Here is a 20,410-nt window from a genome sequence, read left to right as displayed (position 1 = left end):
AGCTTAACCCGTCTTTATTCTTTAGAATAGTTCTATTCATTTCATTAAATTATGAAGAAATTGTAAGTAAGTAACAATCGCTTTCTTGAATTCGCTTCCTGGACACAATACAGATATTTAATTCAAGAAATCATAATAAAATCGCAAGTAAGTAATAAACTCTTTATTGTTTTCACCTATTGGATACACAATACTGAAATATCATTCAAGAAATTATGAAGAAATTGTAAATAGGTAACAAACTCATTCTTGAAGTCACCTCTTAGCTGCAATAAAATTTTAACAAGAAATGTCTGAAAAGTATTTTTTGGGGGGATGGAGCGATGACAGAGTGGATGTCTCAGACTAGTGATAGTGCTGTACTGTGGTACGAATTGCTTTCGAAAACCCGGATGAATTAGTTGAAAATAAAGTTTCAACAAAAAATGTCTGAAAAGTATATTTTGGGGGATGGGGCGATGACAGATTGGATGTCTCATACTAGTGATAGTGCTGTACTGTGATACGAATTGCTTTCGAAAACCCGGATGAATTAGTTGAAAATAAAGTTTTAACAAGAAATTTCTGAAAAGTATTTTTGGGGGATGGGGGCGATGACAGATTGGATGTCTTAGACTAGTTATAGTGCTGTACTCTGGCATGAATTGCTTTCGAAAACCCGGATGAATTAGTTGAAAATAAAGTTTTAACAAGAAATGTCTGAAAAGTATTTTGTGGGGGGATGGAGCAATGACAGAGTGGATGTCTCAGACTAGTGATAGTGCTGTACTGTGGTACGAATTGCTTTCAAAATCACAGATGAATTAGTTGAAAATGAAGTTTTTAACAAGAAATGTCTGAAAATTATTGTCTGGGGGAATGGAGCGATGACAGATTGGATGTCTCAGACTAGTGATAGTGATGTACTGTGGTACGAAATGCTTTCGAAAAACCGAATAAATTAGTTTAAAGTAAGGGATAAACAAGATAGGCCTTACCATAATTTTTTGGGGGATAGGGCTGTCAACATTGTGAAAGTCTCATTCTACTGTTAGAACGGTTCTTTGAATCTAATTTCGATTGAAATAAAGTATGTATTATTGGTCAATAAAGATCTATCAAGAAATGTTTGAAGAATTTTTTTGGGGGATGGGGGCTATGCCAGAGTGGATGTCTTAGACTAGTTATAGTGCTGTATTCTGGCATGAATTGCTTTCGAAAACCCGGATGAATAGTTGAAAATAAAGTTTTTACAAGAAATGTCTGAAAAGTATTTTTGGGGGGGATGGGGCGATGACAGATTGGATATCTCAGACTAGTTATAGTGCTTTACTCTGGCATGAATTGCTTTCGAAAACCCGGATGAATTAGTTGAAAATAAAGTTTTAACAAGAACGGTCTGAAAAGTATGTTTTTTGGGGATGGGGGCGATTCCAGTGGTTTTCTTAGACTAGTTATAGTGCTGTACTCTGGCATGAATTGCTTTCGAAAACCCGGATGAAGTAGTTGAAAATAAAGTTTTAACAATAAATGTCTGAAAAGTATTTTTTGGGGGATGGGGCGATGACAGATTGGATGTCTCAGACTAGTTATAGTGCTGTACTCTGGCATGAATTGCTTTCGAAAACCCGGATGAATTAGTTGAAAATAAATTTTTAACAAGAAATATTTGAAGAGTATTTTTTTGGAGGATGGGGGCTATGCCAGAGTGGATGTCTTAGACTATTTAAAGTACTATATTCTGGCATGAATTGCTTTCGAAAACCCGGATGAATAGTTGAAAATAAAATTTTTACAAGAAATGTCTGAAAAGTATTTTTGGGGGGATGGGGCGATGACAAATTGGATGTCTCAGACTAGTTATAGTGCTTTACTCTGGCATGAATTGCTTTCGAAAACCCGGATGAATTAGTTGAAAATAAAGTTTTAACAAGAACTGTCTGAAAAGTATTTTTTGGGGGATGGGGGCGATTCCAGTGGATTTCTTAGACTAGTTATAGTGCTGTACTCTGGCATGAATTGCTTTAGAAAACCCGGATGAATCAGTTGAAAATAAAGTGTTAACAAGAAATGTCTGAAAAGTATTTTTTGGGGGATGGGGCGATGACAAATTGGATGTCACAAACTAGTTATAGTGCTCTACTCTGGCATGAATTGCTTTCGAAAAACCGGATGAATCAGTTGAAAATAAATTTTTAACAAGAAATGTCTGAAAAGTATTTTTTGGGGGGGAGAGAGCGATGTGAGATTGGATGTCTCAGACTAGTGATAGGGCTGTACTTTGGGACGAATTGCTTTCGAAAACCCGGATGAATTAGTTGAAAATAAAGTTTTAACAAGAAATGTCTGAAAAGTATTTTTGGGGGGGATGGAGCGGTGACAGAGTGGATGTCTTAGACTAGTTATAGTGCTATACTCTGGCATGAATTGCTCTCGAAAACCCGGATGAATTAGATGAAAATAAAGTATTAACAAGAAATGTCGGAGAAGTATTTTTTGGGAGATTGGGGCTATGACAGAGTGGATTTCTTAGACTAGTTATAGTGCTGTACTTAGGCATGAAGTGATTTCGAAAACCCGGAAGAATTAGTTGAAAATAAAGTTTAAGTTTGAACTCTAAGTACTATTTTTATGTAAATATGTGTTTTTTTGTTTTTTTTTCTCAAAAAAAAATCTGTTAATACGTTTAAGCAATAAATATCTTTAAGCTTAACCCGTCTTTATTCTTTAGAATAGTTCTATTCATTTCATTAAATTATGAAGAAATTGTAAGTAAGTAACAATCACTTTGTTGAATTCGCTTCCTGGACACAATAAAGATATTTAATTCAAGAAATCATAATAAAATCGCAAGTAAGTAATAAACTCTTTATTGTTTTCGCCTTTTGGATACACAATACGGAAATTTCATTCCAGAAATTATGAAGAAATTGTAAATAGGTAACAAACTCATTCTTGAAGTTACCTCTTAGCTGCAATAAAATTTTAACAAGAAATGTATGAAAAGTATTTTTTGGGGGGATGGAGCGATGTCAGATTGGATGTCTCAGACTAGTGATAGGGCTGTACTGTGGTACGAATTGCTTTCAAAAACTCGGATGAATTAGTTGAAAATAAAGTTTTAACAAGATATGTCTGAAAAGTATTTTTTGGGGGGATGGGGCGATGACAGAGTGGATATCTCAGACTAGTGATAGTGCTGTACTGTGGTACGGCATGAATTGCTTTCGAAAACCCGGATGAATTAGTTGAAAATAAATTTTAACAAGAAATGTCTGAAAAGTATTTTTTGGGGGATGGGGGCGATGCCAGAGTGGATGTCTTAGACTAGTTATAGTGCTGTACTCTGGCATGAATTGCTTTAGAAAACCCGGATGAATTAGTTGAAAATAAAGTTTAAGTGTGAACTCTAAGTACTATTTTTATGTAAATATGTGTTGTTGTTTTTTTTTCTCAAAAAAAAATCTGTTAATACGTTTAAGCAATAAATATCTTTAAGCTTAACCCGTCTTTATTCTTTAGAATAGTTCTATTCATTTCATTAAATTATGAAGAAATTGTAAGTAAGTAACAATCGCTTTGTTGAATTTGCTTCCTGGACACAATACAGATATTTAATTCAAGAAATCATAATAAAATCGCAAGTAAGTAATAAACTCTTTATTGTTTTCACCTATTGGATACACAATAAGGAAATTTCATTCAAGAAATTATGAAGGAATTGTAAATAGGCAGCAAACTCATTCTTGAAGTCACCTCTTAGCAGCAATAAAGTTTTAACAAGAAATGTCTGAAAAGTATTTTTTGGGGGGATGGAGCGATGACAGAGTGGATATCTCAGAATAGTTATAGTGCTGTACTCTGGCATGAATTGCTCTCGAAAACCCGGATGAATTAGTTGAAAATAAAGTTTTAACAAGAAATATCTGAAAAGTATTTTTTGGGAGTTGGGGGCGATGCCAGAGTGGATGTCTTAGACTAGTTATAGTGCTGTACTCTGGCATGAATTGCTTTCGAAAACCCGGATGAATTAGTTGAAAATAAAGTTTAAGTTTGAACTCTAAGTACTATTTTTATGTAAATATGTGTTGTTGTTTTTTTCTAAAAAAAAAATCTGTTAATACGTTTAAGCAATAAATATCTTTAAGCTTAACCCGTCTTTATTCTTTAGAATAGTTCTATTCATTTCATTAAATTATGAAGAAATTGTAAGTAAGTAACAATCGCTTTGTTGAATTCGCTTCCTGGACACAATAAAGATATTTAATTCAAGAAATCATAATAAAATCGCAAGTAAGTAATAAACTCTTTATTGTTTTCACCTATTGGATACACAATAAGGAAATTTCATTCAAGAAATTATGAAGAAATTGTAAATAGGCAGCAAACTCATTCTTGAAGTCACCTCTTAGCTGCAATAAAGTTTTAACAAGAAATGTCTGAAAAGTATTTTTTGGGGGGATGGAGCGATGACAGAGTGGATGTCTCAGACTAGTGATAGTGCTGTACTGTGGTACGAATTGCTTTCAAAAACCCAGATGAATTAGTTGAAAATAAATTTTTAACAAGACATGTCTGAAAAGTATTTTTTGGGGGGATGGAGCGATGACAGAGTGGATGTCTCAGACTAGTGATAGTGCTGTACTGTGGTACGGCATGAATTGCTTTCGAAAACCCGGATGAATTAGTTGAAAATAAATTTTAACAAGAAATGTATGAAAAGTATTTTTTGGGAGATGGGGGCGATGCCAGAGTGGATGTCTTAGACTAGTTATAGTGCTGTACTCTGGCATGAATTGCTTTCGAAAACCCGGATGAATTAGTTGAAAATAAAGTTTAAGTGTGAACTCTAAGTACTATTTTTATGTAAATATGTGTTGTTGTTTTTTTTTCTCAAAAAAAAATCTGTTAATACGTTTAAGCAATAAATATCTTTAAGCTTAACCCGTCTTTATTCTTTAGAAGTTCTATTAATTTTATTAAATTATGAAGAAATTGTAAGCAAGTAACAATCGCTTTGTTGAATTTGCTTCCTGGACACAATACAGATATTTAATTCAAGAAATCATAATAAAATCGCAAGTAAATAATAAACTCTTTATTGTTTTCGCCTATTGGATACACAATACGGAAATTTCATTCAAGAAATTATGAAGAAATTGTAAATAGGTAACAAACTCATTCTTGAAGTTACCTCTTAGCTGCAATAAAATTTTAACAAGAAATGTCTGAAAAGTATTTTTTGGGGGGATGGAGCAATGACAGAGTGGATGTCTCAGACTAGTAATAGTGCTGTAGTCTGGCATGAATTGCTTTCGAAAACCTAGATGAATTAGTTGAAAATAAAGTTTTAACAAGAAATGTCTGAAAAGTATTTTTTTGGAGGATGGGGGCTATGCCAGAGTGGATGTCTTAGACTATTTATAGTACTATATTCTGGCATGAATTGCTTTCGAAAACCCGGATGAATTAGTTGAAAATAAAGTTTTAAACAAGAAATGTCTGAAAAGTATTTTTGGGGGATGGGGCGATGACATATTGGATGTCTCAGACTAGTTATAGTGCTTTACTCTGGCATGAATTGCTTTCGAAAACCCGGATGAATTAGTTGAAAATAAAGTTTTAACAAGAAATGTCTGAAAAGTATGTTTTTGGAGGTTGGGGGCTATGCCAGAGTGGATGTCTTAGACTATTTATAGTGCTGTACTCTGGCATGAATTGCTTTCGAAAACCCGGATGAATTAGTTGAAAATAAAGTTTTAACAAGAAATGTCTGAAAAGTATTTTTGGGGGGATGGGGCGATGACATATTGGATGTCTCAGACTAGTTATAGTGCTTTACTCTGGCATGAATTGCTTTCGAAAACCCGGATGAATTTGTTGAAAATAAATTTTTAACAAGAACTGTCTGAAAAGTATTTTTTTGGGGGGATGGGGGCGATGCCAGAGTTGATGTCTTAGACTAGTTATAGTGCTGTACTCTGGCATGAATTGCTTTCGAAAACCCGGATGAATCAGTTGAAAATAAAGTTTTAACAAGAAATGTCTGAAAAGTATTTTTTGGGGGGGATGGAGCGATGTAAGATTGTATGTCTCAGACTAGTGATAGTGCTGTACTGTGGTACGAATTGCTTTCGAAAACCCGGATGAATTAGTGGAAAATAAAGTTTTAACAAGAAATGTCTGAAAAGTATTTTTTGGGGGGAGGGAGCGATGACAGAGTGGATATCTCAGACTAGTTATAGTGCTGTACTCTGTCATAAATTGCTTTCGAAAACCCGGATGAATTAGTTGAAAATAAAGTTTTAACAAGGAATGTCTGGAAAGTATTTTTGGGGGGATGTGGGCAATGCCAGAGTGGATGTCTTAGAGTAGTTATACTGCTCTGCTCTGGCATGAATTGCTCTTGAAAACCCGGATGAATTAGTTGAAAATAAAGTTTTAACAAGAAATGTCTGAAAAGTATTTTTTGGGGGATGGGGCGATGACAGATTAGATGTCTCAGACTAGTTTTGGTACTGTACTCTGGCATGAATTGCTTTCGAAAACCCGGATGAATTAGTTGAAAATAAAGTTTTAACAAGAAATGTCTGAAAAGTATTTTTTGGGGGATGGGGTGATGACAGATTTGATGTCTCAGACTAGTTATAGTTCTGTACTCTGGCATGAATTTCTTTCGAAAACCCGGATGAATTAGTTGAAAATAAATTTTAAACAAGAAATGTCTGAAAAGTATTTTTGTGGGGGACGGGGAGATGACAGAGTGGATGTCTCAGACTAGCTATAGTGCTGTACTCTGGCAAGAATTGCTTTCGAAAACCCGGATGAACTAGTTGAAAATAAAGTTTTAACAAGAAATGTCTGAAAAGTATTTTTTGGGGGATGGGGGCGATGCCTTAGTGGATGTCTTAGACTAGTTATAGTGCTGTACTCTGGCATGAATTGCTTTCGAAAACCCGGATGAATTAGTTGAAAATAAAGTTTTAACAAGAAATATCTGAAAAGCATTTTTGGGGGGATGAGGGTGATGACAGCTTGGATGTCTCAGACTAGTTATAGTGCTGTACTCTGGCATGAATTGCTTTCGAAAACCCGGATGAATTAGTTGAAAATAAGGTTTTAACAAGAAATGTCTGAAAATTATTTTTTGGGGGATGGGGGCGATGCCAGAGTGGATTTCTTAGACTATTTATAGTGCTGTGCTCTGGCATGAATTGCTTTCGGAAACCCGGATGAATTAGTTGAAAATAAAGTTTTAACAAGAAATGTCTGAAAAGTATTTTTGGGGGATGGGGCGATGACAGATTGGATATCTCAAACTAGTTACAGTGCTGTACTCTGGCGTGAATTGCTTTCGAAAACCCGGATGAATTAGTTGAAAATAAAGTTTTAACAAGAACTGTCTGAAAAGTATTTTTTTGGGGATGGGGGCGATTCCAGTGGATTTCTTAGACTAGTTATAGTGCTGTACTCTGGCATGAATTGCTTTTGAAAACCCGGATGAATCAGTTGAAAATAAAGTGTTAACAAGAAATGTCTGAAAAGTATTTTTTGGGGGGGATAGAGCGATGTAAGATTGGATGTCTCAGACTAGTGATAGTGCTGTACTGTGGTACGAATTGCTTTCGAAAACCCGGATGAATTAGTGGAAAATAAAGTTTTAACAAGAAATGTCTGAAAAGTATTTGTTTGGGGGAGGGAGCGATGACAGAGTGGATATCTCAGACTAATTATAGTGCTGTACTCTGGCATGAATTGCTCTCGAAAACCCGGATGAATTAGTTGAAAATAAAGTTTTAACAAGAAATGTCTGAAAAGTATTTTTTGGGGGATGGGGGATATGCCAGAGTGGATGTCTTAGACTAGTTATAGTGATGTACTCTGGCATGAATTGCTTTCGAAAACCCGGATGAATTAGTTGAAAATAAAGTTTTAACAAGAAATGTCTGAAAAGTATTTTTTGGGGGATGGGGCGATGACAGATTAGATGTCTCAGACTAGTTTTGGTACTGTTCTCTGGCATGAATTGCTTTCGAAAACCCGGATGAATTAGTTGAAAATAAAGTTTTAACAAGAAATGTCTGAAAAGCATTTTTGGGGGGATGGAGTGATGACAGATTTGATGTCTCAGACTAGTGATAGTTCTGTACTCTGGCATGAATTGCTTTCGAAAACCCGGATGAATTAGTTGAAAAAAAAATTTTAACAAGTAATCTCTGAAACGTATGTTTGAGGGGGATGGGGCGATAACATCTTGGCTGTCTAAGACTCGCGTTAGTACTGTAATCTGGCATGAATTGCTTTCGAAAACCCGGTTAAATTAGATGAAAATAAAGTTTTAACAAGAAAGGTCCGAGAAGTATTTTTTGGGGGTTAGGGGCGATGCCATAGTGGATTTCTCAGACTAGTTATAGTGCTGTACTCTGGCATGAATTGCTTTCGAAAACCCGGATGAATTAGTTGAAAATAAAGTTTTAACAAGAAATTTCTGAAAAGTATTTTTTGGGGGATGGGGGTGATAACAGATTGTATGTCTCAGACTAGTTATAGTTCTGTACTCTGGCATGATTTGCTTTCGAAAACCCGGATGAATTAGTTTAAAATAAAGTTTTAACAAGAAATGTCTGAAAAGTATTTTTGGGGGGATGGGGGCGATGCCAGAGTGGATGTCTAAGACTAGTTATAGTGCTGTGCTCTGGCGTGAATTGCTTTCGAAAACCCGGATGCATTAGTTGAAAATAAAGTTTTAACAAGAAATGTCTGAAAAGTATTTTTTTGGGGGATGGAGAGATGTCAGATTGGATATCTTAGACTAGTTATAGTGCTGTACTCTGGCACGAATTGCTTTCGAAAACTCGGATGACTTAGTTGAAAATAAAGTTTTAACAAGAAATGTCTGAAAAGTATTTTTTGGGGGGATGGAACGATGACAGAGTGGAGGTCTCAGACTAATAATAGTGCTGTACTCTGGCATGAATTGCTCTCGAAAACCCGGATGAACGAGTTGAAAATAAAGTTTTAACAAGGAATGTCTGAGAATTATTTTTGTGGAGTTGGGGGCTATGCCAGATTAGTTATCTTAGTCTACTTATAGTGATGTATTCCGGAATGAAGTGCTCTCGAAAACCTGGAAAAATTAGTTGAAAATAAAGTTTTAAAAATAAATGTCTGAAAAGTATTTTTTGGGGGATGGGGCGATGACAGATTAGATGTCTCAGACTAGTTATAGTACTGTACTCTGGCATGAATTGCTTTCGAAAACCCGGATGAATTAGTTGAAAATAAATTTTTAACAAGAAATGTCTGAAAAGTATTTTGGGGGATGGGGGCGATGACAGAGTGGATGTCTTAGACTACGTATAGTGCTGTAATCTGGCATGAATTGCTTTCGAAAACCCAGATGAATTAGTTGAAAATAATGTTTTAACAAGAAATGTCTGAAAAGTATTTTTTTGGGGATGGGGCGATGACAGATTGGATGTCTCAGACTAGTTATAGTGCTGTACTCTGACATGAATTGCTCTCAAAAACCTGATAAATTAGTTGAAAATAAAGTTTTAACAAGAAATGTCTGAAAAGTTTTTTTTGGGGGATGGGGCGGTAACAGATTTAATGTCTCAGACTACTTATAATGCTTTACTCTTGCATGAATTGCTTTCGAAAACCCGGATTAATTAGTTGAAAATAAAGTTTTAACAAGAAATGTCTGAAAAGTATTTTTGGGGGGAACGGGCGATGACAGATTGGATGTCTCAGACTAGTTATAGTGCTTTACTCTGGCATGAATTGCTTTCGAAAACCTGGATGAATTAGTTGAAAATTAAGTTTTAACAAGAAATGTCTGAAAAGTATTTTTTGGGGGATGGGGGTGATGCCTGAGTGGATGTCTTAGACTAGTTATAGTGCTGTACTCTGGCTTGAATGGCTTTCGAAAACCCGGATGAATTAGTTGAAAGTAAAGTTTTAACAAGAAATGTCTGAAAAGTATTTTTTGGGGGTGGTGGGTGATGACAGATTCAATGTCTAAGACTCCGTATCGTGCTATACTCTGGCATGAATTTCTGTCGAAAACCAGGATGAATTAGTTGAAAATAAAGTTTTAAAAAGAAAGGTCTGGGAAGTATTTTTGGGGGGATGGGGGCGATGCCAGAGTGGATTTCTTAGACTAGCTATAGTGCTCTGCTTTGGCATTAATTGCTTTAGGAAACCGAGAAGCATTAGTTGAAAATAAAGGTTGGACAAGAAATGTCTGAAAACTATTTTTTTGGGGGATGGCGAGATGACAGAGTTGATAACTTAGACTAGTTAGTGCTGTACTCTGTAAAGAATTGATATCGAAAACACGGATGACTTAGTTTAAAATAATGTTTTAAAAAGAAATGTCTGAAAAGTATTTTTTGGGGGGATGGAGCGATGACAGAGTGGATGTCTCAGACTAATGATAGTGCTGTACTGTGGTACGAATTGCTTTCGAAAACCCGGATGGATTTCTTAGACTAGTTATAGTGCTGTACTCTGGCATGAATTGCTTTCGAAAACCCGGATGAATTAGTTGAAAATAAAGTTTTAACAAGAAATGTCTGAAAAGTATCTTTTGGGGGATGGAGCGATGTCAGATTGGAAGTCTCAGACTAGTGATAGTGTTGTACTGTGGTACGAATTGCTTTCGAAAACACGGATTAATTAGTTGAAAATGAAGTTTTAACAAGAAATGTCTGAAAAGTATTTTTTTTTCTTGAATTTTTTTTATTGGACTAAATTCTTTTTGGACTTCAAAATTATTCAACTTTTTTTACGTATCTTAAAATGGCATGAAATATCTTTATGGCTCTAAAAATTGTACTCTATGCTTGCCCAGAGACACGATGCGGCTTTCCCACTGTTACTCTATGGCCGATTATTGACACTACGTAGTTTATTGCATGTATTAAATCAGTATTTTTTACACAGTGGAACTATAAACACATAACTAATATCTCTAAAAAGTGAAGATGAAGCATTTTAAGAAAGTGTGTTCACATGATAGTGTTATTGTAGCATTGAATGGAGACGACACACACACAGAGGCGACACACATACACAGATACGAAACGCGCATAGAGATGACACACACACACATAGAGACAGAACAGACACAGACACACACACACACAGAGACGACACACACACATATACAAAACACGCACACACACACACACTCACACAGAGACGACAAACACACAGTGACGACTTACACATGGAGACGACACACGCACTGAGACGACAAACACACAGAGACAATACACATAGAGGGACAACACACACACACACACACACATAGACGACAAACACACAGAGACAACACAAGCAAAGAGAAGACACACCCACAGAGATGATACACACACACATTGAGAGGACACACGCACAGATACGACACACAAACAGAGTCATAGTGAGAGAGATATCCAAAAAGTTGGATTGATCTAGGTTCACTTAGAGTGGCGCGCCACTCTAAGTGAACCTAGATGAACCCAACTTTTTGGATATCTCTCTCACTATGACTCTGTTTGTGTGTCGTATCTGTGCGTGTGTCCTCTCAATTTGTGTGTGTCATCTCTGTGGGTGTGTCGTCTCTTTGCTTGTGTTGTCTCTGTGTGGTTGTCGTCTCTGTGTGTGTGTGTGTTGTCCCTCTATGTGTATTGTCTCTGTGTGTTTGTCGTCTCAGTGCGTGTGTCGTCTCTATGTGTAAGTTGTCATTTTGTGTTTGTCGTCTCTGTGTGAGTGTGTGTGTGCGTGCGCATGAGTCGTCTCTGTGTGGGTGTCGTCTCTGTGTGTGTGTGTGTCTGTGTGCGTGCTGTCTCTATGTGTGTGTGTGTCATCTCTATGTGTGTTTCGTATCTGTGTGTGTGTCGTCTCTGTGTGTGTGTCGTCTCCATTCAATGCTACAATAACACTATCATGTGAACACACTTTCTTAAAATGCTTCATCTTCACTGTCTAGAGATATTATTTATGTGTTTATAGTTCCACTATGTAAAAAATACTGATTTAATACATGCAATAAACTACGTAGTGTCAATAATCGGCCATAGAATAACAGTGGGAAAGCAGCATCGTGTCTCTGGGCAAGCATAGAGTACAAATTTAGAGCCATAAAGATATTTCATGTCATTTTAAGATACGTAAAAAAAAAGTTGAATAATTTCGAAGTCCAAAAATAATTTAGTCCAATAAAAAAAAATTCAAGAAAAAAAAATACTTTTCAGACATTTATTGTTAAAACTTTATTTTCAACTAATTCATCCGGGTTTTCGAAAGCAATTCGTACCAAAGTACAGCACTATCACTAGTCTGAGACATCAAATCTGACATCACTCCTTCCCTCCAAAAAATACTTTTCAGACATTTCTTGTTAAAACTTTATTTTCAACTAATTCATCCGGGTTTTTGAAAGCAACTCATGCCAGAGTACAACACTATAACTAGTCTAAGACATCCATACGGGTTTTCGAAAGCAATTCGTACCACAGTACAGCACTATCACTAGTCTGAGACATCCACTCTGACATCGCTCCATCCCCCCAAAAATACTTTTCAGACATTTCTTGTTAAAACTTTATTTTCAACTAATTCATCCGGGTTTTCGAAAGCAATTCATGCCAGAGTACAGCACTATCACTAGTCTGAGACATCCAATCTGACATCGCTCCATCCCCCCAAAAAATACTTTTCAGACATTTCTTGTTAAAACTTTATTTTCAACTAATTCTTCCGGGTTTTCGAAAGCAATTCATGCCAGAGTACAGCACTATAGCTAGTCTGAGACATCCAATCTGTCATCGCCCCATCCCCCAAAAAAGCTTTTCAGACATTTCTTGTTAAAACTTTATTTTCAACTAGTTATTCCGGGTTTTCGAAATCAATTCTTGCCAGAGTACAGCACTATAACTAGTCTGAGACATCCAATCTGTCATCGCCCCGTACCCCCAAAAATACTTTTAAGATATTTATTATTTAAAATTTATTTTCAACTAATTCATCCGAGTTTTCGAAAGCAATTCATGCCAGAGTACAGCACTATAACAAATCTCAGACATCCACTCTGGCATAACCCCCATCCCCCCAAAAATACTTTTCAGACATTTCTTGTTAAAAATTTATTTTCAACTAATTCATCCGGGTTTTCGAAAACAATTTATGCCAGAGTACAGCACTATCACTAGTCTGAGACATCCACTCTGTCATCGCTCCATCCCCCCAAATAATACTTTTCAGACATTTATTGTTAAAAACTTTATTTTCAACTAATTCATCCGTGTTTTCGAAAGCAAGTTGTACCACAGTACAACACTATCACTAGTCTGAGACATCCAATCTGACATCGCTCCTTCCCCCCAAAAAATACTTTTCAGACATTTCTTGTCAAAACTTTATTTTCAACTAATTCATCCGGGTTTTCGAAAGCAACTCATTCCAGAGTACAACACTATAACTAGTCTAAGACATCCATCCGGGTTTTCGAAAGCAATTCGTACCACAGTACAGCACTATCATTAGTCTGAGACATCCACTCTGTAATCGCTCCATCCCCCAAAAAATTAATTTATAGACATTTCTTGTTAAAACATCATTTTAAACTAAGTCATCCGTGTTTTCTAAAGCAATTCTTTACAGATTACAGCAGTAACTAGTCTTAGTCATCCAATCTGACATCGCTCCAGCCCCCCAAAAAATACTTTTCCGACATTTCTTGTTAAAACTTTATTTTCAACTAATTCTTCCCGGTTTTCGAAAGCAATTCATGCCAGAGTACAGCACTATAACTAGTCTTAGACATCCACTCTGGCATCGCCCCCATCCCCCCAAAAATACTTTTCAGACATTTCTTGTTAAAACTTTATTTTCAACTAGTTCATCCGGGTTTTCGAAAGCAATTCTTGCCAGAGTACAGCACTATAGCTAGTCTGAGACATCCAATCTGTCATCGCCCCATCCCCCCAAAAATGCGTTTCCGATATTTCTTGGTAAAACTTTATTTTCAACTAATTCATCCGAGTTTTCGAAAGCAATTCATGCCATAGTACAGCACTATAACTAGTCTAAGACATCCACTCTGGCATCACCCCCATCCTCCCAAAAATACTTTTCAGACATTTCTTGTTAAAACTTTATTTTCAACTAATTCATCCGGGTTTTCGAAAGCAATTCATGCCAGAGTACAGCACTATAGCTAGTCTGAGACATCCAATATGTCATCGCCCCATCCCCCAAAAATTACTTTTCAGACATTTCTTGTTAAAACTTTATTTTCAACTAATTCATACGGGTTTTCGAAAGCAATTCATGCCAGAGTACAGCACTATAACTAGTCTGAGACATCCAATCTGTCATCGCCCCATCCCCCAAAAAATACTTTTCAGATATTTCTTGTTTAAAATTTATTTTCAACTAATTCATCCGAGTTTTCGAAAGCAATTCATGCCAGAGTCCAGCACTATAACTAGTCTAAGACATCCACTCTGGCATCGCCCCCATCCCCCAAAAATACTTTTCAGACATTTCTTGTTAAAACTTTATTTTCAACTAATTCATCCGTGTTTTCGAAAGCAATTAATGACAGAGTACAGCACTATAACTAGTCTGAGACATCCACTCTGTCATCGCGCCATCCCCCCAAAAAATACTTTTAAGACATTTCTTGTTATAAATTTATTTTCAAATAATTCCTCCGGGTTTTCGAAAGCAAATCGTCCCACAATACAGCACTATCACTAGTCTGAGACATCCAATCTGACATCGCTCCATCCCCAAAAAGATACTTTTCAGACATTTCTTGTTAACTCTTTGTTTTCAACTAATTCATCCGAGTATTCGAAAGCAATTCATGCCAGAATACAGCACTATACCTAGTCTAAGACATCCACTCTGGCATCGCCCCCAACCCCCCACAAATACTTTTCAGACATTTCTTGTTAAAACTTTATTTTCATCTAATTCCTCCGGGTTTTCGAAAGCAATTCATGCCAGAGTACAGCACTATAACTAGTCTAAGACATCCACTCTGGCATCGCCCCCATCCCCCCAAAAATACTTCTCAGACATTTCTTGTTAAAACTTTATTTTCAACTAACGGGTTTTCGAAAGCAATTCATGTCAGAGTACAGCACTATAACTAGTCTGAGACATCCAATCTGTCATCGCCTCATCCCCCAAAAAATACTTTTCAGACATTTCTTGTTAAAACTTTATTTTCAACTAATTCATCCGGGTTTTCGAAATCAATTCATGCCAGAATACAGCACTATAACTAGTCTAAGACATCCACTCTGGCATAGCCCCCATCCCCCAAAAAATACTTTTCAGATATTCCTTGTTAAAACTTTATTTTCAACTAATTCATCCGGGTTTTCGAAAGCAATTCAAGTCAGAGTACAGCACTATTACTAGACTGAGACATCCAATATGTTGTCGCCCCATCCCCCAAAAAATACTTTTCAGGCATTTCTTGTTAAAACTTTATTTTCAACTAATTCATCCGGGTTTTCGAAAGCATTTCGTACCACAGTACAGCACTATCACTAGTCTGAGACATCCACTCTGTCATCGCTCCAACCCCCCAAAAAATAATTTTCAGACATTTCTTGTTAAAACTTTATTTTCAACTAATTCTCCGGGTTTTCGAAAGCAATTAATGCCGGAGTACATCACTATAACTAGTATAAGACATCCAATCTTGTATAGCCCCAATCCCCTAAAAAATAGTTTTCAGACATGTCTTGTTAAAACCTTATTTTCAACTAATTCTTCCTGGTTTTTGAAAGAAATTCATGACAGAGTACAGCACTATAACTAGTCTGAGACATCCACTCTGTCATCACCCCCATCCCCCCAAAAATACTTTTCAGACATTTCTTGTTAAAACTTTATTTTCAACTAATTCATCCGGGTTTTCGAAAGCAATTCGTATCAAAGTACAGCACTATCACTAGTCTGAGACATCCAATCTGTCATCGCCCCAACCCCCAAAAAACACTTTTCAGACATTTCTTGTTAAAACTTTATTTTCAACTATTTCATCCCGGTTTTCGAAAGCAATTCACGCCAGAATACAGACATATAACTAGTCTAAGACATCCACTCTGGCATCGCCCCCATCCCCCCAAAAATACTTTTCAGAGATTTATTGTTAAAACTTTATTTTCAACTAATTCATCCGGGTTTTCGAAAGCAATTCATGCCAGATTACAGAACTATAACTAGTCTAAGACATCCACTCTGGCATCGCCCCCATCCCCCAAAAATACTTTTCAGACATTTCTTGTTAAAACTTTATTTTCAACTAATTCATCCGGGTTTTCGAAAACAATTTATGCCAGAGTACAGCACTATAAGTAGTCTGAGACATCCAATCTGTCATCTCCCCATCCCCCAAAAAATACTTTTCAGACATTTCTTGTTAAAACTTTATTTTCAACTAATTTATCCGGGTTTTCGAAAGCAATTCATGCCAGAGTACAGCACTATAACTAGTCTAAGACATCCACTCTGGCATCGCCCCCATCCCCCAAAAAATACTTTTCAGACATTTCTTGTTAAAACTTTATTTTCAACTAATTCATCCGGGTTTTTGAAAGCAATTCATGCCAGAGTACAGCACTATAACTAGTCCGAGACATCCAATCTGTCATCACCCCATCCCCCGAAAAATACTTGTCAGGCATATATTGTTAAAACCTTATTTTCAACTAATTCTTCTGGGTTTTCGAAAGCATTCCGTACCACAGTACAGCACTATCACTAGTCTTAGACATCCAATCTGTCATCGTTCCATCCCCCCAAAAAATACTTTTCAGACATTTCTTGTTAAAACTTTATTTTCAACTAATTCTCCGGGTTTTCGAAAGCAATTCATGCCGGAGTACAGCACTATAACTAGTCTAAGACATCCACTCTGGCATCGCCCCCATCCCCCAAAAAATACTTTTCAGACATTTCTTGTTAAAACTTTATTTTAAACTAATTCATCCGGGTTTTAGAAAGCAATTCATGCCAGAGTACAGCACTATAACTAGTCTAAGACATCCACTCTGTCATCGCCCCCATCCCCCAAAAATACTTTTCAGAAATTTCTTGTTAAAACTTTATTTTCAACTAATTCATCCGGGTTTTCGAAAGCAATTCGTATCAAAGTACAGCACTATCACTAGTCTGAGACATCCAATCTGTCATCGCCCCATCCCCCAAAAAATACTTTTCAGACATTTCTTTTTAAAACTTTATTTTCAACTAATTCATCCGGGTTTTCGAAAGCAATTCGTATCAAAATACAGCACTATCACTAGTCTGAGACATCCAATCTGTCATCGCCCCAACCCCCAAAAAACACTTTTCAGACATTTCTTGTTAAAACTTTATTTTCAACTATTTCATCCCGGTTTTCGAAAGCAATTCACGCCAGAATACAGTCTTATAACTAGTCTAAGACATCCACTCTGGCATCGCCCCCATCCCCCAAAAAAAACTTATCAGATATTAATTGTTAAAAATTTATTTTCAACTAATTCATCTAGTTTTTCTAAAGAAATTCATGCCAGAGTACAGAACTCTAACTTATCTAAGACATCCACTCTGGCATCGCCCCCATCCCCCCAAAAATACTTCTCAGACATTTCTTGTTAAAACTTTATTTTCAACTAACGGGTTTTTAAAAGCAATTCATGTCAGAGTATAGCACTATCACTAGTCCGAGACATCCAATCTGTCATCGCCCCATCCCCCGAAAAATACTTTTCAGACATATCTTGTTAAAACCTTATTTTCAACTGATTCATCTGGGTTTTCGAAAGCATTTTGTACCACGGTACAGCACTATCACTAGTCTGAAACATCCTCTCTATCATCGCTCCATCCCCCCCAAAAAATAATTATCAGAAATTTCTTTTTAAAACTTTATTTTTAACTAATTCATCCGGGTTTTCGAAAGCAATTCATGACGTAGTACAGCACTCTAAATAGTCTAAGACATCCAATCTGGCATCGCCCCAAACCCCCAAAAAATCCTTTTAAGACATGTCTTGTTAAAATTTTATTTTAAACTAATTCATCCGGGTTTTAGAAAGCAATTCATGCCAAAGTACAGCACTATAACTTGTCTAAGACATCCACTCTGTCATCGCCCCCATCCCCCAAAAAATACTTTTAAGACATTTCTTGTTAAAACTTTATTTTCAACTAATTCATCCGGATTTTCTAAAGCGATTCTTATCAAAGTACAGAACTATAACTAGAATGAGAAATCCAATCTGTCATCGCCCCAACCCCCAAAAAACACTTTTCAGACATTTCTTGTTAAAACTTTATTTTCAACTAATTCATCCGGGTTTTCGAAAGCAATTTGTACCACAGTACACCACTATCAATAGTCTGAGACATCCACTCTGTCATCGCTCCATCCCCCCAAAAAATACTTTTCAGACATTTCTTGTTAAAATTTTATTGCAGCTAAGAGGTAACTTCAAGAATGAGTTTGTTACCTATTTACAATTCCTTCATAATTTCTGGAATGAAATTTCCGTATTGTGTATCCAAAAGGTGAAAACAATAAAGAGTTTATTACTTACTTGCGATTTTATTATGATTTCTTGAATTAAATATCTTTATTGTGTCCAGGAAGCGAATTCAACAAAGCGATTGTTACTTACTTACAATTTCTTCATAATTTAATAAAATTAATATAACTATTATAAAGAATAAAGACGGGTTAAGCTTAAAGATATTTATTGATTAAACGTATTAACAGATTTTTTTTTAGAAAAAAAAAAAAAAAAATACATATTTACATAAAAATAGTACTTAGAGTTCACACTTAAACATCCAGAAACGATGGTCCCAGGATATAGAATAGTTTTTTACCATGTCTTATGGATTTATCACGATCAGGTATGTCCTTAGGTATCCACTGCGCGAAGAACCTAACCTCGTCTTCAGGCCGGTGATAACCCCCTTCAAATTTAGGACACTTAAACTCTTCTAGATTGAAAAGTGGAATCCTAGGGTCAGAGTTTTGAATTAAAACTTTATCTGTAGGTACATTACCCTTTACGTAGAGTGCTTCAACCCCGAAAAAGCTGCAAATTTCACTGACTTTCTCCTGAACCTTTATCAGTTCCTGAACAGTATTATTAAGTGGTGTAATCACTCTGTCATAGAATCCCATTCTGTTTACATGACGTAATGTAGTAATCCACAAGCTTTTATCATACTCAAAAAGATTATAGTTCACTATCCAATGATAACAGTCAATTTATTCGAGTTCCATTGACAATAATAAAAAGGCACATTCAAATATAACACCACAAGATGATTTTTTCAATCCGATAAATTCTGTGTCATACAGTCCTATCATCTTGGAGGCTATTAATGTAGTTGTTAAGTAGAGAAATACTTCATTAAACTTATATACCATCGCTCAAGGTCGAATGGAGTTATGGCTAGAGAGATGAGTCCTAAAACCATCTGAATTCATTGTGGGGAGGAGTCATAAAACCCTTAGAAGTCATTGCGGGGAGGAGTCATAGCCTTTTCTTGTTAAATTTTTTCATTTCTTGACTTTTTTAAATTGATAACACATCGAAGTATATTTTAAAGTGACAACACTCTCCAAACATCACTTGTGTATTATACAGTACACAATCAACCCATCTCCCCCCAAAACACTTTTCAGCCATTTCTTGTTAAATTTTTTATTTCTTAACTATTTTAAATTGACAACACATAGAAGTATATTTTAAATTGACAACACTTTCCAAACATCACTTTTGTATTATACAGTGCACAATCAACCCATCTCCCCCCAAAACAATTTTCAGCAATTTCTTGTTAAATTTTTTTATTTCTTAACTATTTTAAATTGACAACACATCGAATTATATTTTAAATTGACAACACTATCCAAACATCACTTGTGTATTATACAGTACACAATCAACCCATCTCCCCCCAAAACCCTTTTCAGCCATTTATTGTTAAATTTTTTTATTTCTTAACTATTTTAAATTGACAGCACTGTCCAAACATCACTTGTGTATTATACAGTACACAATCATCCCATCTCCCCCAAACCACTTTTCAGCCATTTCTCGTTAATTTTTTTTATTTATTAACTATTTTAAGTTGTCAACACATCGAATTATATTTTAAATTCACAACACCGTCCAAACGTCACTTGTGTATTATATAGTACGCAATCAACCCATCTCCCCCCCAAAAAAAAACACTTTTCAGCCATTTCTTGTTAATTTTTTTTATTTCTTAACGATTTTAAATTGACAACACATCGAAGTATATTTTAAATTAACAACACTATCCAAACATCACTTGTGTATTATACAGTACACAATCAACCAATCTTCCCCAAAAACACTTTTCAGCCATTTCTTGTTAAAATTTTTTA

General features: G+C 35.9%; 1 protein-coding gene across 1 annotated transcript in view; it reads right to left on the bottom strand.

Annotated features, from left to right (window-relative positions):
* The window catches only part of LOC148944008 (uncharacterized), a 29,756-nt gene extending 10,582 nt beyond the window's left edge, over positions 1 to 19,174 (bottom strand). The window contains 1 exon segment of the mRNA XM_089101331.1: positions 19,103 to 19,174. Within this exon segment, the coding sequence (XP_088957457.1) occupies positions 19,103 to 19,174 (72 nt within the window).
* Between the last annotated feature and the right edge of the window lie 1,236 nt (positions 19,175 to 20,410).

This window comes from Artemia sp. Qi Xiang Cuo, chromosome 15, assembly GCF_049724085.1.
Source record: "Artemia sp. Qi Xiang Cuo chromosome 15, ASM4972408v1, whole genome shotgun sequence".
In the NCBI taxonomy this organism is placed as follows: Eukaryota; Metazoa; Arthropoda; class Branchiopoda; order Anostraca; family Artemiidae; genus Artemia; species Artemia sp. Qi Xiang Cuo.
Note: the sequence above shows the minus strand (reverse complement) of the source record. Positions and strands in the feature narration are given on the sequence as shown.